Here is a 26,573-nt window from a genome sequence, read left to right as displayed (position 1 = left end):
ACACCATCCCATACTTTTTTTCTCTTGTGTGTAAGAAGTGATACCTCATAGAAACCTCACCCAGCTTTCTCTTTGTGCCTGTCATTGTGTACGCCTCCCTTGTGATTTCATATGCTTGAATTAAATTATATTCTCCCCATTTGGCAATCAACTAAGTACGCCCCATGCCCTATTCTACCTCTCTCCAATTCTTTGCAATCTTCATTCCACCAGGGGACACGTCTTCTGCATGAAAGACCATTTGTTTGTTGTATGCCCTTTTGAGCTGCGTCGATAATAAAATTAGTAAAGTATGATACGGCATCATCTATATTAGAATAGCCTAAAAAATCTTGTGATAAATAAGTAGCCTCAGCATCACGAAAGGAAAATCAAGTTGACTGACTACCTCTATAAGGCAGTAAGAGTGTCTGATAGGAAACGGTTGTATTATATGAACTTCTCTCATAGAGAAGTCTTCTGCAACCTACACTCATTTTCATCCAAGACTGGTGACGAGCTAAAGCCCAGAAATGACGTTCTTGTTGAAAAACATGAGGACTTCATACTATTTGCCAAATCATAGAAAGTAGTTTATGTGGATCCAGTGATGAAGAGAAAGTCCTTGACCATTCCTTTTCAACTTTTGAAGGTGACAAATTTCTATTGTGCTGACGTACATAAGACAAGGTGTGATGAAGACCTAGTCCTCCTACATTTCCATTCCACTCAAGAAAAAATTGCATGGGGACATTTATGCTCAAGATCAATTGTCGTTACTGAAGTAGGTGTACTAATGAACTTTGTTGTCTTCTGCATTGACGATACGATAAGGCCTTCTATATCAGGTGGCGAAGTGATGCCACCACAATGCTGTTCAACATCTGTACGGAAAGTGGACCAATTGGCACAGTGCATGGCGGATGCAGCAAATATTACAAATGACTTCATCTGCCCATATACTGGTGTATGGTCAAACCTCATACCACCAATTTCATCTTTCAGTATACACTAGCCTATCGTCTTGTAAAGATGGTCTCAAGACCAAAGTGTTCATTTGTGTACACTACGGCATAACTACGTCCGGCGTATGCTCAACCTAGATGACAGCAACGAATAGATTTGTGTGATAATGAAACTCAGTTGACATGTTTTTGATTATCAGCACCTACCCACCTCCTAGACAAAGACTTGACCTTTTTTACCTATCATCTTTGTTGCAAATTTCCACAGGCCATCATAATGGTACTGGAGATTTCAATGCTCACCATCCTCAGTGGAAAATTGCCGCAATGAACAGCCATAATTGGAGCTTGAGAGATTTCATGGATAAAAGGGCCTTTTATGGTCATAATGGCAAACGATGAGCTGCATGCTACCAGGAATAGGGTGTACAGTAGAACCAGTGCAATATCTTTTCACGGGGCCATGCGACAGAACATAGTGCCAAAGGAACAGATTATCCAAACATGTTAGCATCATGAGAATCAGACTTTGGTGACGTATTGAGAAAACCTACGATTGAGAAACATGTTAGTGGAGTCCTATTGTAAAAAGAGTGCTACTATACTTGCAGAACATGCGGGTACCAAACAATGAGCTGCTTAGTAGATAAGGTTTCAGGCAACTTGTGCCAAGCCTTAAAGAAAACGCCGATTCACACTAGACAGACACAACCAACACAGTGTCATTCACTGCCATCTTGCACAATTCAAGCATTTTTTCTGTGATTCTAGCAGCTTTATAAACAAAAATTATTTAGCTAAATTTTTACCCACTGTCATCATCAAAAAAACCTCAGATATAAAAATTGTAGACCTCATTAAAAAACATTGTAATCAGCTGCTTCTATCAATACAACTCTTAGAATTTTAATTATTCCAAGCTCAAACAAAAAGCCACAGATTAAAGAAAGTGTCACGTGAGTAAGTGCTTACAAGAAGTGATGTTGACGCTTTCAAACATGTTTCAACTAAATGATTGCTTCTGCACATAGCATGTACTCATAAGCTGTAAGTGACAGTCCTAGATACAAGATGGCAGTCATAACACCCCAATTTTCAAAGATAATTTATGTGCTGAAGTGATGCCACCAAGCAAGATAGCAACAGACAGCGCATGGCAAATCTTTAAAACATGTAACCATGTAACCTTTTTTGCTACTGACAGAATGCAGAAAGGGAATAAGGGTGTCTTTGTAGTGGATGGCGATGTGGTCATGGCTGCTGCCTTCTATGCATTATTTTTGCTCACAGCCTATAGATATGTTCCAAGTTTCCCCTGCAGCATAGATCTTTCATTCAAACCTTTTTTCAAGGCATAAACATTGCTATATGCAATTATCTAGTCATGTGGAAGGTTAAAAACCTCATTTACTCCCTTTACAGCTTTATAAACTTATAGCCCCAATAGCTATCTTCGTTAAAACCATTCAATGAATTATTTTTAAACATGCTTTACAACTCTTACATTGGAGGTTTCGTGCTTATATTGTTACTTAAGAGATTAAATAGTTTCTCTACTCTAATTAGACATCTGCTGCTCAACAGATCAGTGAATACTCCACAGGCTTTATCCACAACCATGCTTAACAGGTTGCTCCAAGGAAGCATTGTCCAACTTATATTTTCTTTTGTTCATTCACCATGAATACTGAATGTCACTACTCGAATTCGTGGTAGTTTTGAGTACACATTACTTGAGCATAGCAGCCATTTAATATTTGCAACAAAGTAAAAGCTGCATATTTCTAATGTGAGGTAGCATGTATTCATCTGATACTCTCAAATCAGCGGAGGATAGCTATTAACTTGTCACTGTAAGTTGATATTTCTTCAGCAAACAACCCATGCCATTGTGCCATACCATTTGGAGCACATATTTGGAGCAGCTTTGGCCTAATTGCTTTTATATAGCTATTACTGAAAGTCTTCCAATAGCTTACTGCACTCGTTCGTAGCAACTGCTACAAAGGAAACCCGTACAGGTTCCTCGAAAGAAAAGCCTTGCAGTTGAAGAAAAATTCGTCCTGGTCCGGGACTCGAATCTGGGACCACCGCCTTTCTGGGACAGCCGCTCTGCCATCTGAGCTAACCAGGCGGCTAGCAGATGGCAGGGCAAAGTCGAATTTGTCAATAACTTGTAGCAAAGGCAAGAGTTTGACGTAATTGTTCTGCAGAAACTCGCAAGGTGGAGAGAAGTAATTAATAAAGGGAAAATCAGACATCCACCTGTTCATTGCAATTGCTGCAAAGGCAACCCATACAGGTTCCTCAAAAGAAAAGCCTCGCAGTTGAAGAAAAATTCGTCCTGGTCCGGGACTCGAGCCCGGGTCCAACACCTTTCAGGGGCAGCAGCTCTACCATCTGAGCCAACCAGGCGGCTAGCAGATGGCAGGGCTGGGCCCTTTACTAATTACTTCTCTCCACCTTGCGGGTTTCCGCAGAACTATTATGTCAAGCTTACTGCAGCTTAATGTTGACAAGGTTATAAAGTGTAGCAGCTGAAATTTACTATTTTGAATTTTTCTATACACTTCTAAGAGGGACCAAAGCCCATTCACGACCAAGATCTTGGTGTGCAGATTCCAGAGCCTTCCTTATTCATTTGACAACTACATTTTCTGAATGCAGCTGTTCACAGAGGAATCACCTTTAACCTTTCATAAATATGTAACAAGGGTGCAAAAATTGTCTAAAATGGCTGTACTGAAAAATAAAGGGCCCGACCTACTATGTCATGTGTGATGCCAGAATGGAAGTACAAACGCGATTGGCAAAGGGATTAATACATGCAAGGGTAAGGGCATCACATGATGGTGAATGACCATTTTCTTGTTGATTTTAGAGCACCACTCTTAGGCGGCCGTTCCTGCGGCGATCATCGGCGTCACTTGTATCCAAGAGAACGAACACACCAAAAGTGGCAAGAGAGAAAAGGCGTGAGAAGGAAGGTGTAGAGGAGGGAGCAGCAGAACCATGAAGTGGAACGCAAAGAAGGGTATGGTGAAAGGGTGAGGAGGAAAGTGGAGTGCCAGTGGTGACCAGGCATGTGGTAAACGCGGAAACAAAGCACTGGCATGGACTTCGGACCGACTGCACATGCGCAATTTCATCTGTGGTTCCGCCGCCACCGCTAGACAATGCGCTCCGCGCGAGCTACGCGTTCCCATGTTCACGCTTTCTTTCTGAACGAGTGAGGCAACTGGTGGAAATGTTGCTAAACGAGCTGCCCGAGCAGAGGCTCAGCACCGCCGCCGAGAGCACCCTTTTGTTTAATGTCCAATTCTTTGCCACAATATATTGTGAATTCAAAACACCTAAGCAGCTGCACTCAAAATTTGGATTATGAAGTATCGTAATCATCAGTGAAATTTTTTAAAGCGAAGCTTTTTTTTGCCTCTTCCTTCGACTTTCCCACTGCTGCTGGTGCTGCTGCTGCTGTGGCGCACACTGCGTCAGGGGGTAGTTCAGAGCGTGTATATAGATGACAGGCGCGAGCAAGAGAGGAAAGGCGACGGGAGAGATGGAAGAAACGCGTTGAATGTGCATAATACCCACTGTAGCTGCCTCCAGAGGGCACAATGGCTGCTTGGCAACTGCAATTATCTGTGACTCGCCTCAGAAGCATTGCAGAAACTGCAGTGCTTCCCTTTCTACTAACGTGTGAGGCCAGAGGGGACACTGATAGAACTGTAGAGAGAAGAGAAGAAGGAGAGGGAGGAGATGAGGCTGTTCCCACACAAGAGAGGGGGAGGTGACGTGAGAAGGCAAGGAAACCCCACTACTATACGACAGCAGTTGCGGGGGCACAGGATAAGCTTAAGTTCAAGGTATGGTACAGTACGTTGCTGCTATTTCTGAAAAATAAACGCCATACAAATATGTCAAGCGGGCAACTTATGCAGGGCGTGCAAAAGCAGAGCCGCATTAATTAAAGCGCACCGTAGGCTCCAGGAGACACTACGGAAGGGGTCTACCATCAAATCAACACTACTGTGCCCGCCGCGTTAGCTTTACGACTATGGTATTGCTAGAGGTCGCGGATTTGATCCCAATCGCGGCAGCTGCATTTCGACGGGGGCAAAATAGAAAATGCACGGGCACTTAGATTTTGGGACACGTTAAAGAACATCACAGTGTCAAAATTAATCCAGAGTCTGCCACTACGGCTTGCCTCATAATCCGAGTGTGGTTTTGGCACGTAAAGCCCCGTAGTCAAATTACAGTTAAATAATTCTGTCACAAGGCGATGTGCCATGTGAGGAAATGACAACACTTAACTCTCTCAGAGGTTATAAAATATGGCGCACAACAACGCCTCAAGCAAACACCTCTCTGTATTCTATGCAGACAAGCAGCAGTGGTGCACGCAAGGTAACATTTAACATAAACTCACCCCTCTCATGTTAGCCTAAATGTTGAAGAAATTAAGCTTTAGCCGTCAACATCACCGCTAATCATTGCCAATCAAAGCATCCAGCACGGAAAGCTTCGCTAACATCAATTCCCACAGCACGTGGGATCTGCATATTTTTTTACTAAGAAACTTCTAGAAGAATTATACAAAGACCTCATGCCAAGAAGTACCCTAAAGAAAGATACGAAGTCAAGCTAGATTATTAGGAGTGTTTCTGAAATGACAAATGTGTATGCCAGAAAATAACTTAAAAGTAAATATGAAAGGCAGGTCACAGATTGTGATGACAAACAAATGTTAATTATTCGCTAACCAAGTTAGTGAAATCTGGGACATCACATGATGATCATATCATCACTGCTACAGTTTTAACACAAGAGAAACTGAAAATGACCCCGTGGGGCTCCTATTTAAATTTTTGCCACTAATGAGTAATCTTTTTGTGCTTAATGAATGCTGCAAGAGTTCCAAAAGCATGATGTGTCAGCACAACCCAGTAAAGCGTTTTAATTTTAACTAAAGTGTCCTTCTAATTCTGTAAACAAAGCAAGGATGCCAAGAAAGCACGTATAAAGAGTCAGCCAGTCAACAACAGATCACACCTATTTCCAAACCTGCAATCACAAACTTAACAAACTATAGCCTTTTCACTGGTAATGGAGATATAAAAATAGCTGACTAAATTATTACACCCTTGACTATTGTTCAGTATTTCTCAACTTCATGGCACTTCACCCAAAGAGTGCTCCATTTCTTCAACGAAAGAGAGGATGTGGAGCTAGAATCTGTATATTAACTAAAAGTATAAATTTTTTAATTTATATTGTTTTGCATTTCTCAACTTAATTAATAAAGAAGATTCTCAAAAAGGTTGGTTGCTATCTGTGCTGTAAAACAGAAGAAAATTACCATTTTGCACGTGATGATGGCATGCACATGCCAGCAAAAACACCCATGAATGCTGTCGTCAAAATGCAGCCATGAAGCACAAGAGAAACTGAACTTGGAATGAATGTCCTTGTTTGAAACATAATTCTTTGCATTTTTTGGCTTAAAAGACCTATCGAGGCTGCAACATGACTTGCAGAAAATGTGCTAGAAAGAAGTCATATTTTCAGCTGTGGCGAGTTGCAATTAAACAACAAACTGAAACTCGGTTTGGTGGGAAGAGAACAAAAAAAAAGAGGTATATTTTCAATTGTGGTGAGTCTGGATTGATTGGCAGGCCAATAATGACACTCGGATTGGTGGATCATGCTTGGCAAATACTCGGATTGGAATTGGTCCTGGTTGATGCTGCCAAGTCCTCACAGCCAGGACCCATCGTCCAGGCTTTAACAGAGACATTGCCAATAAGCTTATGCCTATTTACAACAAGCTTAGTAAACCAGGGCTTCTTGCCCAATGTTCCAGGGTGCAGATACAAAATGCAAATAAATCATCTGATGCTTTAGTGTGAAAAAGGTGCCTGAAGACTTAGTTGGTGTCCCTGGGAATGGTGGAGACTGCAGCCTTTGCTGCACCCTTGGCTTTGCTTTAGTTCGAGGGTACAAAGCATAGAGAGAATTTTTGAGAAGCTGGAGTTGTATTATGAAGTGCAGACAAGAAAGCATATTGAGCAAGTTACTAATACAAGCATCTCACAAACACAGATAAGGGCTCTTTACAGGTTTAAGATGGAAGGAAACAGGAGATAGCTTAATGCAGTTGCCGCTGAGCAATGTCGAGTACAAGACGAGGGCCCAAATAATGCAGCAAAAGCTTTTGATTGACAACAATGGCCCAGGAAATTAAGTAGCACGTTTTGAAATCTTTCAAGTTTATTTTTCTCAGTTCGGGCTTTTTCACTCAAACTCAGCATCCAGGAAAACTATGCTTTGCAAACCGTACTGGCAAAACATGCTTTAATGATGGTTTCTAGACTAAAATTTAACAAGGAGCATGACTACGTACTTCTTGAATTTCTAAGTTGCTTCAAAGAGGAAGAAAAATACAATTTCTGACATACATTGAAAACAAGAAAGTAACACTGTGTTTTCAAATTATGTAATATTTATGAAAAATGTATAGAATAGCTGGCTGTGCTTACCCTGTAATATAGAAAATCGTTAGTGTCTATTCAGAAGAAATTATTATATATTATTTTTGAAATTATAGCGTTCTAAAGCTGACACATTCAGTTGCACAATGTGATGACCACTTATTTCTCGCTTACTCAAGAGAAATAAAATTTAAAATATGTTCTAATCGCAGTAAGTTTATTGATCCTGAAAATTTTTTATCAAAATCGGCGCACTGCTTCAGAAGTTGATCCTTCAGGGTACCATTCCAAGCTAACTGCAATGAAATTTTGGACCGTGTCAAAAGCCTAGTTGAAGATAGTGTAGATATAGAGGAGGCACCGTGCAAAATTTCATGTTTGAAATATGATCGAAAGTGTAATGAAAAGCTTGCAAAAATAGCCATTTTTGATACCGAAACTGCAAAAAATCCCCACTGTTACTGCTTGTTTGAAGTTACGCATGATCTAGAATGCGCGGCTCCTTGACAGGACCTCCGAAATAAGGCAGTGCCCGTGGCATGCTGAAAAGTCCCAGAGGTGGCATGCTGGGACATGTCATAGCGACACCACACGCACACGTTGCTGTGTGCCGTTTAAAGGTTGCTGACAAGAAAACCGTACAATTACCAGCCATGCAGCATTGGCAAGATTGATTCAGTGGTACATATTACTCATTTATAAGAAATCTGGCCGAAGTGACATTTCGCTGCAGATGGGCTTTAAGCACTTCCATTCCTGAAACATCCCAAGAACAAAGTAAAATGAGAGCGAGCAGATAACTTGGAACAATCCGAGGACTTACCGAGAAGGTCCCCCGCAACAAGCTTGAATGAGACCCACTTGTGGCAGCGCAAGTGGTACAAGTAGATGCCGTCGTCAAAGCACTTTTCTTCAAATGAGTGCTTGTGCATATAACCCCCGAAGAGGACCATGTAGCCACCTACAAGGGCTGCTGCATGAAATGCCCGCTCTGTGGGTGCATCACCACCAAGAGGTGTTCGTTGAAGACGTGTCCATCGATTGGCATCCACATGAAATGCCCACAGTGCCGAGCTCAGCTTGCTGAAGCGTGCATAGTCTACCACCACACCACCGTGCACCAGCAGAGATCGTGACTCAGCATGAAACACTGCAGCATGGCCAACTGAAGGAGACACAGAACCTACATAACTCACACGTTCCCACTGGGTACCATTTCGTGGATTCACTCGATACAGTGCGTCTGAGAACACACCCCCAGCTGTTCTGCCACCAAAGACATATAGGTGATTGCCGTCACCAGGAGTCAATGTGTGCAGTGCAACAGCAGGTGGGTACTGGCCAGCAGGTGAAGGCAACTCAAGTGTCCACTCCCTCTTGGCAACATTGTAGAGCCACAGCTCAGATGAAAGGCTCCCATTGGCAAGCTCACCCCCATGAAGAGCAATGGTGTGGGCGTAAGGAGCCATGGCATGACCCCAGCGAGCTGCAGGTCGTGGCTTCACAATGGTCAAATCGTGCCATGCGCTCTCATTGAAGTTGTACACGAGAAAGTCCCCCAGCACACGCCCAAACGCCCGGCCCCCAAATACAAAAAACTGATCTGTGAAAGGCAAATAGACGCCCGCATGTCCTGCACGGGCAACAAATGGGACACTGCCCCTTGAGAGGAGGTGCCAACCAGCAGCAGAGTCATTCGGGTTTTCAGGCAAGCTGCAAGAGATCCCAGCAAAACCATGGGAGCAGCGGCAGCAGTTTGGAGTCTCAGATGATCCTGGGGAGTTTGTTGTGGCACAAGGAAAGCTGCATTTGCCCTGGCTTTGGTCAGCATGGCAGGAGCTAGGGCAGACAGGTGTGCCACAGTCAGGTCCTGCCCAGGTGAGGTCACACACGCATGATTCACGACCACAACTGCCATGGCCACTGCAGTTGGATGGACACTGTGTGATGGAGTACTCAGCCACAAAACCCTTGAGGACATAGTTAGTGTCGCTGTAGAGAAGAATCAGCATCTGCAGAAAGAAAGCCAAAAACAGTCCACTGAGAAAAAAGCTAGCTATCGGCAGCTGAATGCACATTGCACATTGACTTCAAAGCAGAAGGAAATGAACAATTAAAAGAAGTGCATCAGCTCTACTACGCAGTATATGAAAGAGTGGCATATATGATGGCAAATCTGAGTTCACCAAAGACTGTGTTTGCGCTTCACACCAAACAGGCCTGCACAAAGGGCTGCTAAACAGGCTCATCTGTTATGGCTTCCTCAGAACCTTTGTACAGTCGAACCCCATTGTTACAGTCCTCGCTGTTTAATTTTCCCGGCTGCTACGTCACGTTTCTCGCGGCACTAACCTAAAGCCTATTGACTCCTATGTATTATGTTCCCATTTGATACATAGCAATTCTGTAATGTTCCTACATTTTATGGTGTTTTTTTAATGCAGTCACATAAATTTAGCGGGGCAGAGGCAAATTCAGTCACACACGTTACTACAAAGGTAATAAAATTATACAAGTGCTTCAGCCTGTCAAGCCACGGCCATGGCCCCGCCTCCAAAATGGCGGAAGTATGGAACCACCAGTCCTGACAAGCGAGTTTCGACGCGATTGTGGTTCTGCCAGTTTCTAAAGTTAGCTTTGCCGCAATACAGGTTTGTTATCCGTAGAAGCATATGCAAAATATTGTGGTGAAGAATATTAAGAATGGAAAGGGGCCATTGTCAAGGAACATAGTAGCTACGTGTCCCTTAATTATGCACGCACGCATGCACCATCTCTGGTACCAGTACGACCACCGAGACATCTCATAACAGCACTGGCAGCCATTCAGAGCTGTTTCAGTGTGATTTGGGGCCTTACACAGTGTTACATTTTCCCAGCTGTTACTTTTTTTTCTTTTCTTGCAGTCCCTTAGCTTATTGGCGGGGTTCTACTTGTGGGGATGCGCGACTCTCGCCCGTCCCCTGATATGTTTTTCCCGCATGGCGCGTCTCCAGTAATCCGGCTTCGCCGCGTGGCCTGCGTGATGCCCACGGCGGTCGATGTGGTTGGGGCGCAGTGCGAGAGATGGCGCGAGTGTTGCGTTGCTAACGCCGCCTCACGGCAGGGTTACTTGGGGGCGCAGGGCAGAACGGGCTGGTGCTTCCCCGGCGGGTCGGCGCGCGGCGTGGACGTCCCGCGCGCGCGCGCGGCGACCCATGCTTCTGCGAGACCGCTTCGCGTGGCCGCCTGCGAACGCGCCACCGTTGGCGTGACCGAACACGCGAACGACCAGGCGTTGGGATCCAGCATGGGGCGAACATATTCGCTCGCTTCCGGTCGGGGTGAGTCGGACTTCTGGATTTGTCGCGCGCCCATCGGCATGTTTTGTGGGTAGCAACTCGGCTAGCAGGCACTGATCTATGAAAGGTGCAATAAATGCCCTTGTGATTGTTTGCACTACTGTGTTGTCGTTCCTTTGTTCCAAGAGTACGGGTGTGAGAGACCCCACATACTATAGCCAGCATCAACAGTTGTGGAACAAGCAAGCTTTCCAACCAGAGCAATTAAAATCCTAATCATGGGGTGCGTCTGTGAGTGCAATGCTCCAACTCTATAACGTACTGTTCCTGGGTCTTCTACGCTACAGCTTACCTGTACTGGGTGGTACTGGTAAGACCAACCTCCGAGCCCTCCAGTCTATGCAAGCTCAAGCTCTGCGAACTTGTCTTGGCCTTCCCAGGTGTGCATCCACGGCAGCAACAATAGCCATCGTGCATGACCCCCCCATCAATACGTATGTTCATGTCGACTCTTTAAGGATGCATATCAGGCACTCTGCCAGACTTCCATCGCATCATCTCATTTCCCTTCCTGCCGCTCGACCTCGTTCAGCATTTAGCAGAATTACTGCCGCCAACCACGGAATTTTACCGTCAAACTTGACACCTGAAGCACGACCATCTCTACCGCTATGGTGCCTGCATCCACTCCAGGCCCTTCTTGTCATTCTCAGCATCAAAAAGAAAACGGAGATGTCATCTTTCGCCCTCAAACAAACCGTGCTTTCATTCTTACATGACAAGCACAACGAATGCACCCATGTTTACATGGACGGTTTTTTCTCCTCTAAAAGTTCAGCTGGAGCAGTGGTAATTCCCACTAAATCTGTCACCATCAAATTAAAGACGTCTCACGTTACATCATCGACGGCTGCAGAACTCACAGCTATCCGTGCTGCTCTGGAGTTCATTGGTCCCAAATCACCACATTCATGGTCCATCTTTTGTGATTCAAAGGCAGCTCTCCAGCGTCTGCTGTCCCCTTTCAGCCATGGACCTAATGTGCAATTAGTCGCAGACATCCGACTACTCCACCATCACGCAATCGACAAGGGGCACAACATCATCTACCAGTGGATACCGGGTCCCTGTGGAATTTCGGGAAATCACAGTGCGAATGACGCTGCCCGGTCGGCCGACGATGGTGCCCATATTATACCCATACCGCTGTCAAGAACAGATGCAGTCGCAAGTCTTCGCTCCCTCACACGCGAGCTTACGCAAACTCTATGGAACACCAGTGAATTTCCAAAAGCACGTCTTCACAGATTGGATCCACATTTGCAACTCCGTCTTCCATCAGGGTTACCACGAGTGGAAGCAACACTTCTGTGCCGCCTATGGCTCGGCGTGGCATTCACGAACTCCTATTCCTTCCGCATTGGAATGGCCGACAGCCCTGCTTGCGACACCTGTGGCTGCGAGGAGACAATCATGCACCTACTCTGTGACTGTCCACGTTGCAAGGTTCCAAGAAAAGTGCTTGTGACCACGCTCGAAAAACTGGACCATCGCCCCTTCACGGAAGAGAAAGTTCCAGGACACTGGTCCAGACGGGATTCGGCACTCAAGGCCTTAAGGGCTTTGCTGAAGATTTTAAGGGCCTGTGAATTGTGCGAACGCCTTTGACTGTTGTTGCACGTAGCATCGCGTTACTGTGTGAATTTTTTCCTTTTTTTTTTCTCTCCTCTTTCTCCTTTTATTCCCTTTACCCCTTTCCCCAGCACAGGGCAGCCAGCTGGTATTTACACTGGCTAACCTCCCTGTCTTTCTGTCCCTTTTTGTCTCTCTCTCTCTCTCTCTCTAATAAGCGACTTTTCAGTCTTTGCTGAAGGCTGCTAATGGCACTAGGGAGCAAGAAGGGGAATTATCAATATCTGAGCACTGCCACCAGTCTTCAAATAAATAACATGCTTCTGCATAGGATTTGACAAGTGGCTTTTATAATCCGAAAACTAATGTCCAATAAGCCACAGCTGCTCCAATTATTACGGCTTTAAAAACAGAGCACATGTGTACGAATTCATGCCAAAAAACAAATGCTCCAGAAAAAGAAAGATGGTTTGCAAAGAAATGAAGAAATATAAACTCCAGCTACAGCAGTGCATCAATAAAGAGAACAACTTACAGAACCAGATGTTGCCGTCACAGGTGGGGGTATAGACTCGCCACTGAAGGTTCCCAACAGTGGGCTGGTATAGGAGTCACCGTCGTAGACAAACACATGATCATAGGCACATTCTGTAGCCATTTCGTGAAAACGCAATGTGATGTACAGCTTGCTGGAGTTAGCTGCAACAGAGGTAATCACTCAATTAGGACCTAAAGAATAATGTGGAAACAACATAACATGCTCTCTGTCCAGTAAAATAGACTGACTAGCACGCAAGTATAGCACATTGGAAAAAGCAAACCTGCCTAATTTGTCTGCTAGGCTACACTTCTACATCATACAGAATTTGAGCAAATGCTATAGTTTCTGACCTCTTTGTCATCACATAATCGCACTCTTTTAACTACCAGAAGTAAAAAATGCCACCCAGACATTTACAGCGAATTTTACAGCAAATAGCTGTTAACACCAAACACTAAACTACACCTGTACAGATGTGCCCCATCTGCAACCAGGTGTACATACACAAGAAATGATGATCATAATGTTGTCTTGACAATGATAACACAATACAGAAGTTCAAGGAAAAGAAAGCACTGCAACTGGTAATGAACTTGAAACCTCTCCTCCTCAATATTGGCACTCCACCGAAGTAAGCCATGAAAAATGTGAGCACTAAAAGCCACGAAGGCTCATAGGGCACCTAACGTGCCACAGTGCATGAGACGAGCTTAAACTAGCAATGGGGTGATAGAAGGGAAGTGAAAGTGCAGGGTAGCTGCAGTTTCCACAGAAGTGCAGTAAAGTGTCAGCCTTGAAAACACAACCAGCAATAGCAGTCAAGGCATGTGGTGGTGTTGTATGTCCAGAAAGCCTCAGTATCAAGGTAATCACAACTGTGTAATTCTGCAGTCAACAGCATAACCAGTTTGTTGTCAATGAAGTACAGCTGCTGAAAGTTGCACTGATCTCCCCAAATTTCTTTCGTATCTTTTCTAAATCCTTTTTCTTTCTTTACAATTGCCCACATGTAATCTAAAGCGCCACTTACAAAGCTAAAATGTGACGGGCAGATTCTATCGCTGCCGCTCCCCATAAAGGATGAGGATGCACATGTGTTCTTTCAGAGTGCTGTTTAACATATTTATGAGCAGTGCTGTCAAACAACATTCATTGTATGCTGCAAGGCAAGAGTTAACACAATGACAGACTTTCGGTAGGTTATAGAAAAAAAAACAGGCAATCTATGGCTGAAGCTGATTATAATGTCAAGTCGTTTGTGTTAAACAGTTAATTATGCATATATGTGATACAATTAAAAACAGGCGCCCAACATTGGCAAAATGTTTATTATTTGGTAAAGTCAGGAGTGGGACTGCCCAAAGTCATTTCGGAGCAATTTTCAGAGCAAGTAAAATTGCATTATGGAGCCGTTTGGAGCAGACTAAATTTAATTTTGGAGCAATTTGGAGCAGACCAATCTGAATTTTGGTGCAAAATGGAATATGGCAGTGCACTTCAAAACCACAACAAAACACAGAATAAACCAACATGAGTGCTGTACTGCAACTGCCTTAAGCAACTTCTTAAGCTGAATTTTAAAGCTGATTACCCTGATACAGAAACCATCTAGTGCATGCAAATTTTGGTAATAGTGCCTGTAGATTTTTAATTAGTGGTAGCAATCACAAAAAACATATTCTGCAATAGTGAGTCCAAAGTTTCGAAAGGTAGCCAAGGATATTTTTATAAATACGATTTTCTTTACTGTCTCGAAAGTATGGGTGAGGTACATGGAGATGCACTTCCGGAGGAGCTGGAGTTATGAACTACTGTGGTTTATTGAAAGCGATTTCTACATAATAAATCAGGGCGATTCTTAAGCTCCTAACACTTAACTTTCTGGTATAACATAAATCTATTTCAATCTGTTCTTATTCCCAGTCTTCCATTAGCCCTTCGTGATAGGTCAGAATGGCTAAGGCCTCGCCAATATGGGCATAAAAACAGATTGCAATAGTGTTAGGGACAGGGACGCACACTCAGAGCACATGCTGCATCACATGCCTCCATAATATCTAGTTTGCTTGCTACTTTTCGTTGTTTTGCACCTCAGCTAGGGGGCGCCACGCCACTGGGCCGACTCAGCCGCGTTCTAGTACACTCTAAATACAGCCGCCCTGGCTTTTCCAACAGCAGCGATAACAGCCGGGAGTGGCCGCACAACCAGCTACATGCAGGAAGCGCTGAAAAGTCCAGTGCAAAAATTATGAGAAACTGTGCAGGAGGCGCTGTCACATGGTGTGCGGAATGTGAACGGTTGCACTCTTTTTCGAAGAACGAATCCCCTCGTTCGTGGCAACTGCAGGAGCACACATGCCAAAGCCAGTCTGGTGCCCCATGTGGTGCAACATAGGAAACACAACATTAAGAAATGCGATAATCATGGTGCAAGCTTGCAGGAAAGGGATGTGTGCAAATTTATGCCACGTTCTTCGACACCGCTACCCTAAAAAACAAAAAGAAATAATATGTTAATGGTTCCCAGGAGACATGAACATGCAGGAGTGTTTAAGTGGCTTTATAGAAGTAGAAAAAGCACCATTTTTGTTTCTAGCTCGCTTCTGCCTTTTATAAAATTAAACACTGCATATCATCAAGGTTAAAAATTTTATTGTAAAAAGTGGCAAAGCATGCAAACAGAAACAGCTATTGGTCGCCTGCCACCCACCTCTAATGAGCCACTCGCAGTGCGAGTCATTACGGTAGCTGTCATTGCCATCAGTGATGATGCCCCAGGGAGCAGTGAGGATCTTGCGATGACGGTTGCAGGTGTCCGATGGCTTGGCAGCCACTGGGCCTGGCAAGCAACATGCCAGCAGCAGTGGCACCAGCAGCGACCCGGCCCCGTTGGGCAGCAGCAGCCATATGGCCATGGCCTAGCTCATTTTGGCCACCAGACGGCTGCGCCCGGCTCAGACTGACAGTAGCCACACGGGTGCTCCAACCGAGGCCATGCAGCTCCTTGTTCACTGCCCCCATCAAATAACTGCCACACCTGTGTTAAGTCCATTTTCCAAAATTTAACCATTGCTAAAGATGACTCAGAATGCATATACAAATAATCAAATTCCACATTCCTACAACTGATGGTAGCTCAAAAAATAAGAATAAAAGAGATCCATGAAGCACTATTCATAAAATCCACGCAGCGACATGCACCTGACATGTCACCTATCTGATGCTACGATCATGGTTACTAATAACAGCAGGACCTAGCAAGACCGAGGCTTTTCCAGGCATTATCAAAGTGTCACAGCATTTTTTTGCAATTTTTATTTTCCATTTCCTTTCCTGATTGTAGATAAGTGCATGTGCTTTGCTGTAGACAAATCAGTTTTTTTTTTCACTGTAGGGTTTGTGTGCTTTAGTGCATTAACAAAGTTCCACTTCACAAAGGAAAAATGGGCATGTAGCTCCTTTTTAAAAGAGAACTGACACAAAATCTTTACACCCACCTTTTTTTTTCTTTGCCATATTATATAGTTGCCGACTCTGTACACATGACACGAGGCCCGAATTTCCAAAATGCACAGCAAATCATTGATTATACCATTTTATAATGCAACAAATTCAAATTGCGTGCCAAATGAAGCACGGCTTCTTGCATAGTGTGTTAGAAGGGTTCTCCTATAAGTCACGAAAATAAAGGAGTGGTGGTCACGTATTATCGCTGATGCATGGGTCTGTGCAGTGGTCGAAACCACATTGCTGTCTTATTAAAACCTCTAGATGATGGGATAATGGAGACAAAAGGTGAGAATGGTGCTGCACACTCTGTGAGAAACAACAGCAGAGGACCATACTTATCCTGCATCGTATGCAGAGAAGCACAGAGTGAAAGATGAAAAAAATTACCAATGCTGTGTTTGCCAAGGTTTTAACGACACGGTAATTGTGTGGCTTGCGGCCACTGCATCAGCCTGACTGACATGTGCACCCGCAGAATGCGATAGCACTTTAGCGTTACCTTCAGTTTTCATGATGTAAAGAGTAATCTTTGTAAACACACCTTACACCAAAGAAGCTGCACTGCATTTGGCATTATATGAGGATCTTATCAACGATATATTGTGTGTTCAATAAATTCTGGCATCATACTGTTGTTACAGGATCGCCAGCTATTTAATAAAGCAAGAATAATAAAGGATATATAAGATTCCCTAGTCAGGAACAGAAGCAGATGAAGATGAAGACAGATGACAAGACAGTCAAGGAACCAAAGAAGAGGAAGATAGAACAGACAGCAAATATGGTGATTAAGTTATCTTAATAAATGCTCAAAGGCTCCCAGCTTTCGGGAATTTCTACATTTTGGTGCAGTCGGCTACAGACTTGGACATGAGGGTGATGTTCTATATGACGCAGCAGGGAGGCCAGCCAGTCATCACAGACTACAAGCCAGGTGGGGAGGACTTCGCTTGTGCACAAGACGAGATCACCACCCTAGCTCTGCTCAACGTCATCGTCACCAGGACCAATACTACAATGGAAGATGTCATCGCTAAAGGTGCAGCAAAAATCAATGTGGGACTGAGCGAACAAGCCCTTTAAACAAGCCATGGTCTTCCTGCAAGCTGTAACACAATCATAAGCACGCCTTCGTTTCCCATTAATCTCTCAGATGCATTTGCCAAGCTTGCCGCAATACAAATGGAACTCAGCAGCAGAAAGCTTTTATATCTGCTCTTGCAAATTACAGAAGATTTGAATTACCAGTGGAACCTAAGCCATTCGACGATGTTTCGTCTAGCGTCACTACATAGCTCGACTACTATGAGTATGCTTGCGAACACAATAACTGGTACATCGATACTGATCACATGTTTCACCTGCGGAAGTACCTTGGAGGGAATGCTAATAAATGGTTCGACCTTCGCATCTCAGAGCACAAGAAGCAGTCGTGGAAGGCATGGAGGGACCCGCCGTGGTTGCTCAGTGGCTATGGTGTTGGGCTGGTGAGCACAAGTTCGCGGGATCGAATCCCGGCCATGGCAGCTGCATTTCGATGGGGGCGAAATGCGAAAACACCTGTGTACTTTGTTTTAGGCGCACATTAAAGAACCCCAGGTGGTCGAAATTTCCAGAGTCCTCCACTACGTCGTGCCTCATAATCAGAAAGTAGTTTTGGCACGTAAAACCCCATAATTTAAAAAAAGGCATGGAGGGAGAGCTTTCTGTATGCATTTAGAGGAAATACATTTGACTTGTTGGACAAGGCGATTGCTTATAACCAGAAAGATGAGGGTCTTTTGAATTACTTTTTTAAAAAGCACTGTCTGTTGCAAATAGCAGAACCCATGCTTCCCGAATCATCAGTGGTGCCACTTGTCATGCTCGGAATGAGACATGAATGTCGACAATAGGTCCAAATCAGGTGACCTTCCATCACAGATGACCTTCTCTACTTATTATATGTCACAATCTCAGACGCACCACTTGCTGTCGAAAATGCTCGACAACAAGGCAGAGGACAGACAAATCGGTTAGGAGAAATGTGCCAAGTAACCCAATGTATATGCATCATTGCGAGACCTGAATTTCACAAAGGGAATTGACTGAATGCAAGGAACCAGTTATGAAGCCACATTGCAATGACAATGAAGCTATCAAAACCAGAGTATGTTTATTCTTAAGACAAATATTCTTTTTGTCCCTATGCTTGTATATGGCCGAAAAATGACAGCACTCATAGACTAGACACTGGCACATGAATCAGCCTCATAAATGAAAAAATTGTATACGAGGCGAACATTACCACAGGAAAGTCAGTTCAAGTCTACAGTTATGATGGAGCCTCGCAGGAGTTGACAATGGACAGATGCAAAGGCCTAGATTAGAGACCACGAGATTATGACAGAATTTTTTGTATTGTCTGGAGGCGAGATTGATTTTTTCTTATCAAGACCAGACATGAACCATTTAAAGATTACTATACTGTGAAATGACGTGATCACTACAGATGTACACAGCAGAAATGGTGCATCCATTGAGAAGACAAGAAGAACTGTGTCATGTTCTGAAGATGTTGCATCTAACTTTCCAGAATTAATATGTGTGGGCCCATACCTACCACCTACGACGACTATAGAAGTTCCATTTTAGTTGTGAGGTGTGTCCGTTGTGAGGGAGAAGCCATATACCCTAAGTTAAGAGAAGAAGTTCTGGCTTACACAATAGCTTCAAGGAATGTTTGATTCTGGTATTATTAGACCATCAACTTCACCATTTGCTTCATCAATAACCACTGTACCCAAGGAAGATGGATCACTTCGCTTATGCACAGACTACCGATTAATTAACAAGCAAACGGAACTCTTCCTTTTTCCAATGCCACGCATAGACGAAATAACTTATGACACGGGTGGCTGCGAATGTTTATCGAGAATACGCCTATGTAAAGTATACTGGCAGGTTCCATTAAAAAAGAAGATACGAAGAAGTTCACAGCTTTTATTACACCTTTTGAAATATACGACTACAACAGGCTACCATTCAGGTGGAAAAATTCTGGAGCCTGGTTCCAAAACATCATGAATTTGGTTCTAAAAGCCTGTATAGGAAAGTTCGGCAGTGTCTACGTTGATGATATAATTGTGTACTCGAAAACAAGGGATGACCATGTAATCCACTTATTGGAAGTCCTTGAAGCACTCAGTCAAGCAAGAGTGAAAATTATTATCAAGGAAAGTGAGTTCTTTTGCCAGAAGGTTATTTTCCACAGCAGGGTTTTCGATGGACGAATGAAGAGCACCAAGGAGGAAAGTGTGCAACTTATCTCGCAACTTGTCAAACCATATGCCTTACACTCTCTCCAAGTATTCTTAGGACTTGCAGGACACTTCTGAGAGTTCATTAAAGATTACGCTACAACGACAACGTGCCTGACAACTTTAATGCAGAAACATGTTCCTTTCATATAGTCCGAAGAGAGTGAACATGCTATGCTGAACTTGTTAGGACCATTTCATCAGACCCCATACTGCCATTGCCAGACTTTAATTTGCCTTTCGAATTGTATACTGATGCATCAGATTATGCAACTGGTGCTCTTCTTTATTAACGAGACATACGGAAGCCCAGTGAAAGGCAACAAGTGATTGGCTACTACTCCTACACGCTTTCAAAAGCCCAGGTGAACTACGTGACTACAGAAAAAGAGGCACTCGCAGTAGTCATGGCTCTAAGATATTTCAAGAGCTACTTGGAAGGGCACGCTTTTAAGCTCTACACTGACAATCAAGCCTTGACACACCCTCTTCAACTAGCTCAGCCTAAAGAAAGCGTGGCCCAATGAATCAGCGAGATCCAGCAATTCACCTTCGAAGAGCTGCATCGCCCTTAGGTAAATCATCAGGATGCTGATGCGCTGTCAAGAATTCATTTATCCCAAGCAGCGAGCGCCACAAGCACAAACTTGGCCAAGCAATGAGAAGGAACACAAGACTTAGAAGTGAAGAATGGCCGGGTGTACGTACCTGAGACATATATTCTAGCCATACTGCATCTATATCATAATAGTCCCGAGTCGGGAGGGCACGACAGTTTTTGGAGGACCAACCGGAAACTGACACAACAGTTTATTTGGAAAATCATGAAAACTGATGTGGCTGTTTGCATCAAGACTTGCCGTGAATGCCAAATATACAAGGCAAAATTAGATCTCGTGGAAACCTTATGGTCTTACCAACCTACTATGACACCCCATTCAATGTAGTTCATGTTGACTTTGCTAAACTTAAAAAGAAAGGGGAAGGAGTACGAAAGACCTAAGCATTTCTGGTGGCAAGAAATGAATGCACCAGATTTGTGGCTGCTAAGTTCAGCAAGGAAGACACGAACTGCATCATTTCACTTCTTGAAAGGGATATATTTAGGTATGTAAAAGTTGTCACCAACAATGGTCCCGCTTTTCGTAGTGACAAGCTTCATGCTTGGGCCCAGCAACACGGCATTGAACTAGGTTTTTTTTTCCCACCCCGTACCATCCAGAAGCCAATTCTCTTGCAGAGAGAGTCATACGTGACCTGAAGGCATTCTTGGCTGTCTACCGTGACTTCAAAGGCAGCTTGAAGTGTGTGTCAGAAGTGGCTGTTTCACATCATAACCATTCCTACACTGCTGGATTAGGCTGTAGCCCTCATTTCATTGCTTTTGGAAGGCCTGTGTGGCTTGCAGCCGATAAGGAACTAAGGGTTACAGACAATGTTACACTCCGGGAAAAGCCACTGTGTACAGAGCAACAACAGAGATACCGCCGTGCTATGAAAAGGAACTTTGATGAACGGCATCGGTCCAAAATACCGGATGTAACTCCTGGAAGCAGGATTTTGGTGAAAAAAGGCCTTGATTCAAGGACTCCATTCTCTGGCCTGTATCTTTTACTAAAACAGCCAGGCAACAAGGGATCCTGAAAACTTTATTACGAAGGACCGAGAGGGAAGAAAGAAGAAGCTTCCATTTGAAACGTTATTCCGTACCATCCACGGAGGAATGACGACAGAAAACGGGGAGGATATAAGATTCTCTGGTCAGGAATGGAAGCAGATGAAGACGGATAACAACACGGTAAAGGAAGCAAAGAAGAGGAAGATAGAAGAGAGAGATCAAATATGGTGATTAAGTTATCTTAATAAATGCTCAAAGGCTCCCAGCTTTCTGGGACTTCTATAATATACAAGATTTTTGTGTCGGTACTCCTTTAAATTTGAATAAACAAGCCACATTTACTTTATTCCAAGACATGCAGAAATTAAAAGCTGAAAACACAGTTGCAGGGTGCCCACGCCACTTTGGCTAAGCAACTGAGAACAGGGCTGTCATATCTTTGCCAAGAAGTGAATCAATCATTTTGAGACCACCAAAAAATTGTCAAAAAGTCAGGTACGAACAGTGCCCAAGGGTCATAGAATACTGCACTTTCACCTTATAATGGGAAAGATGGTCAGCTGATCCCTAAGTGGGGCAATGAGGGAACGAACGGTAGCAATAGCAACACTAACACTGATGAGCATTACACTTGTACATTGTGTGTGAGTGCTTGTTGTTTTAGTTTAAACAATTTTTGCCAAATTATAAGTGGTGTGTCGTAAAAATAATTCTGACATTGTTTACACTAAAGCAATGTCAGAATTATTTGTAAGGCACATCACTTATAATTTGGCGAATATCCTCCACCAAAAATACCACAAGATGTCAGAAAAATGTTTATGCCTATGCTCAGACCAGTTAGAACAGTGCAGCTAGGTGAACCTTGGGGCGGTATTTTTGAGCAATCGCTTTCGGATACTTCCATTTTCAAGAGAGTTCGCATAGCTAGCACTGTAGGAATCGGCGTCTATGGGTGACAGCACTCCTGGCACTGTGTTAAGACAGCATGCTCAGCATTGAGCCAGGAATGCCATCTTCAGCGGGTGCCAATGCATCTGGCACTAGTCATGTGAAATCTCTAGAAAGTGAAAGTACTTCCGAAATTTATTGCTCAAGAATAATGCCCTTGGTCAAGAATGTGCTGAACTAATTCTGCAAAACCATTTTATGTTTGGTCCTGCTAATAATTACAAGGTTTGTTGTCATTATTCATAATCACATGAATTTATCAGCCAACTATGACAACCAATGCTTGAGCATGATGTCATATACAACCATGATAAAAATTCAATTATTATATATTGACAGTAGACATATCTGGAGGCAAATATGCATGTGCTATAATGTTTTTTTTACAGTGGTACACCATGCACAGTACAATTACTGTATCTACAGTGCACTAAACCTTCTTCACATCATCATGCTTGGTGCTGGCAGTGACAGCAGCCAAAAAAATATATATATATATTAGTACAATGCTTCTTCATTGCATCAGCTCCAACACATTTTTGCTCACATTACAATGGATCGCTGTTAACAGTTCACTACATAGTTCTTGAGTACTTGGTGTATGCATAAGTGATATCACGACCTTCAGGATTGGTTCAGTGCACTATCATTGGAAGTACACAGGATGAAAATAGTCATGACAGAGACCATCTGCTTACAGATGTAGGTGCTTCCAAAGAGAGAGGCCAGTTTCAAGGCATTTTGTTAGCTGTGGTTCTGCATTTGTTTTATAAGGTTCCTAAAAAACCGAAGGAAGGGCTGCTCCTGGTGCGGGCTGTTTGGCTCTGAGAAACACTGCAGGTCAACGAGCTCCAGCTACATTGCGTAGTTGCAATATTCCAGCATGACCAAAAGATGGTCACCAAATAGGTGATTGTCCTGTTCGTCACCTTTGAATGTCTTCAAACACTGTTGGGGCTCTGCCCATTTGGTGTTATGTTTTCCTCTCCATGGAATGAATGCTTATCTTCGAATTGTAAAGCATTATCTGATGCTAAGAATTATTGAAGAAGACTATACTTCTTTTGCAGATTTTAAATGCGAGATGCACAGTATCTTTCATCATTCAAAAGGATGAGAAGTGGCTACATGTGCATTTGAATACCTTCGGGTTAGCATCATGTCAAGAAATCAGTATGTCAAGCCCTCGTCACTTTCTTACAAGCTCCTTACTGTGTGCTGACGAAGAGAGACATGCCCTTTGTATCCTCCTATGCATAAAAACGAACTACGTCAAGAGTACCAATGTTAAGAGATTGAAAGAACCTCAATTGAAGCTTACAATGCATTGCCGGGGGAGCAAACATCTGTGAACGTTAAAGAGACAGGCAAAGACACAAAAGCAAAAATTCACAGGTGCTACCACCTGTGATCATTCAGTCAAAGCATACTGGGAAAACATATGTTCAATTCAATTATGGACGTTGTGCCAATAATGCAGTCTAGCCGTTATTAACTTGACAAGTACATCCATCAGTCGCATACCCTTAACTATACGTAACAAAAGATCCCACACTCCCGCATCATTTCCTTTTTTAAATTTGCTTGATGCCACCAACGGTTCATGCCGTGTCGCATATTTGGGAGCAACAGTGCCGTTTTATATATATATATATATATGTGTGTGTGTATATATATATGGGCATGTGCTAATTGCAGCACCATGCACACGATAGTGTGTGCCATTGTCTACGAGCTGCTAAATGTCTGTTCAAGGGCAGCACGCGTCCCACAGATCATATGCTCTGCAGCCCAGCTCAATTAAAGTGTTTGCAATTACTGAAAAACTTGCCCAGGTTTATGGATAAAACAGCTATTAGGTGTGTTGAGCTTTTTAAAGGGGCCCTGAACCACCCCTCGAGCTAAGTGAAATAACATAGTCTGCGGGTACCACACGCTGCTGTGACCATCTCAGCCAAGCTGTTGCTGGTACGCTGTTGCTGTTGTACACAGTACGTGGAGCTTGCAAGCGGATTGCGAAGTCACCTTTCTCTCAAACGCTCTGTCCTCACTCTCTTCAAGACGCACTATTTCGTCATCGGATGCACTATTTCATCCTTCCCTTAGACGGTTGCTTTTAGCTGACATCAAGCTGCGGCCCGCTAGATGGCATAGACACTGTGGCTGCCATGGGGTGCCACCACAAGTCCACTGGCTAAGTACACTGCAGCTCGCTGAGGACAACAGCATTTGGCCTATTTTTAGCGCGTCATAGGCACCAAAGGCGGAAGTCGTGGTGTCTTCTTTAACATCCAAAATTAAATTTGAACTGCGCACCATGGTGACATTTAGAAGCCAGAGCGTTGTGGGCATGCCCCACTGCGCCGTAGCCTTCACAGTGCAAGGCATTGAAGAAGGAACGGGAGCACAGTGGAGGCCGTGTTTGATTGCCAATAACTTCACTTCTACTGAACGCATTGAACTACCTTTTTTAGCTAAGTATTTCTGAAATAGCCTATTTTCACTTCAAATGCCTTTCTCCACTTTGATAAAACGTGGTTTAGAGACCCTTCAAGTGTTGATATGTACACATAATTTTTGTTTTTCTGCACTCTCATGGCTTTGTTGCACCCTTTCAACAGATGAAATGTCTCCATCGGCACATTCCTCATGTGAGAGAGGAGCATATTCACGAGAGCATAGGAAGCTGGGATATTACAATAAGATGAGCATGACTATGTAGTGAGCTGTGAGAGCTTTACACATGTGGCACCAGGCACACCCCTGCAATGCCCAGAATGTTAGCAATACGAATGTGTGCAGAAAAGCCTCAAATGCAAGGAAAGTGCCATTTCAATCAGAGGTACTTTAAGCTCCCTTTAAAACCAAGAAATGGCAGTTACAAGAACAAGTAAAATAAAAACGGTGATGCAGATCTCAAAGGCAACTGTCTTGCAGGGTAAATTCATATGCTGGAGAGTACTGTGAATTGCTAGCATTGATGACATTTATGTCTACTATGGCTACATGCACAGGTAAGTTGAAAATATATTAGGTTTTCTTCTGTTCATGTTTTTTTATCAGACAGTTTCAAGAATGAAGTATGGACACTGCAGCAAAAATTCATTTTAATTTTTTAACTGCCTGCTTAAAGAAAATTCTTTTGAATATCTGCTGAAATTGGTAGAGCATCAACAAAAAGATTACAGAAGCAAGACATAAAAGGCACAAAATGGCTGGCAGTACTAACTTATAAGCTTAAAAAAATCCTCTACATAAAAAAAAAAAATGGGAAAGCATCATTGTGACGTCTAGTAAACTGGCAGCACGATCATGCGTTGAACCTGCGTGAACTTGTACCACTGCTACACACTGCTGTGGTACAAATTTACGAGGCAGGCATTGCGAATTGTTGTGTTGCCTACTTAGGACTCCAATATCTAGCAACAGAGCCACACTGCTTATTTCGCACATTACTACATTAGTACTATATGCGAAACAGAAGTTGCAATGTGCCTCACTGGGAGGGGTACTTTCAGATGTAAACTGCCGCAGTTATTTAAGGAATTGACAAAACGGGTGGCGTGGCGTTAGTTATATGGAAATATTTAGTAAAATGCTTGGCGTAGGCATTTTCTGTACACCCCGATCAGGAAATTTTTTTGGCAGAGTAAAGACGGTTCCAGCTCTACTTCTTTATCAACTACACCTGCACGCGTCGACGTATTTACAAACGTTTATTTGCGCGTTTAAATATACGGAATTTCGTATATACCAACGTAGAGCGCTTAAGTTTTCTTCTTGTTCCACGTGTGGAATTTTACTGCTTTTACCTGAGCTCTTGGACGGAAGCTTTAAAACTTTTCCTTCGTCGCTTTTCTTTCGCGCGGAAGTAAACCGCCGACGATAGCAGGAATGTGAACAGTGTATTTGTATACAGGCAGAAATGCATTACGCGCCTATTTTTTCAGAGCAACTGTAAAAGCTACAAACTTATTTCAGGACACTCTTACGCACCAGATGACAACGACCCATATTGTGACGCCCTGCTGTGACGCTGCGCTGCTTCCAGCACTTCCAGTGCAAATCAGTAGGAATCACAATCACCGAAAAACAGTATAACTGGAACTTTCTGATCGTTGCGCACTGTGCAAGGGCACAGTGTTCCGATGCAGCACAGCTGGCAAAAAATGGGCATCCGCCGGAGTCTCCGAAGGTGCCCACTTTAGAGCGCGAGACAGACGCGATCACTTCGCGATCACCATTCACACGCGCATGCACGAGCTTGAACCCTCTGCTCGCTTTTCTTGTCACACGGCACGCA

The 26,573-nt window shown here is 43.6% G+C and overlaps 1 protein-coding gene across 1 annotated transcript in view; it reads right to left on the bottom strand.

The window, feature by feature from the left end:
• Positions 1–26,484, bottom strand: part of Megf8 (multiple EGF like domains 8) — a 209,229-nt gene extending 182,745 nt beyond the window's left edge. The window contains exons 1-4 of the mRNA XM_075688154.1: positions 26,267–26,484; positions 15,603–15,929; positions 12,887–13,050; positions 8,262–9,450 (exon numbers count right to left, since the gene is read on the bottom strand). Coding sequence (XP_075544269.1) covers positions 8,262–9,450; positions 12,887–13,050; positions 15,603–15,807 — 1,558 coding nt within the window. The 5' untranslated portion in view covers positions 15,808–15,929; positions 26,267–26,484. The remainder of the gene's footprint in view (positions 1–8,261; positions 9,451–12,886; positions 13,051–15,602; positions 15,930–26,266) is intronic.
• Positions 26,485–26,573: the final 89 nt, after the last annotated feature.

The sequence above is a fragment of the Dermacentor variabilis genome, chromosome 1, assembly GCF_050947875.1.
Source record: "Dermacentor variabilis isolate Ectoservices chromosome 1, ASM5094787v1, whole genome shotgun sequence".
In the NCBI taxonomy this organism is placed as follows: domain Eukaryota; kingdom Metazoa; phylum Arthropoda; class Arachnida; order Ixodida; family Ixodidae; genus Dermacentor; species Dermacentor variabilis.
Note: the sequence above shows the minus strand (reverse complement) of the source record. Positions and strands in the feature narration are given on the sequence as shown.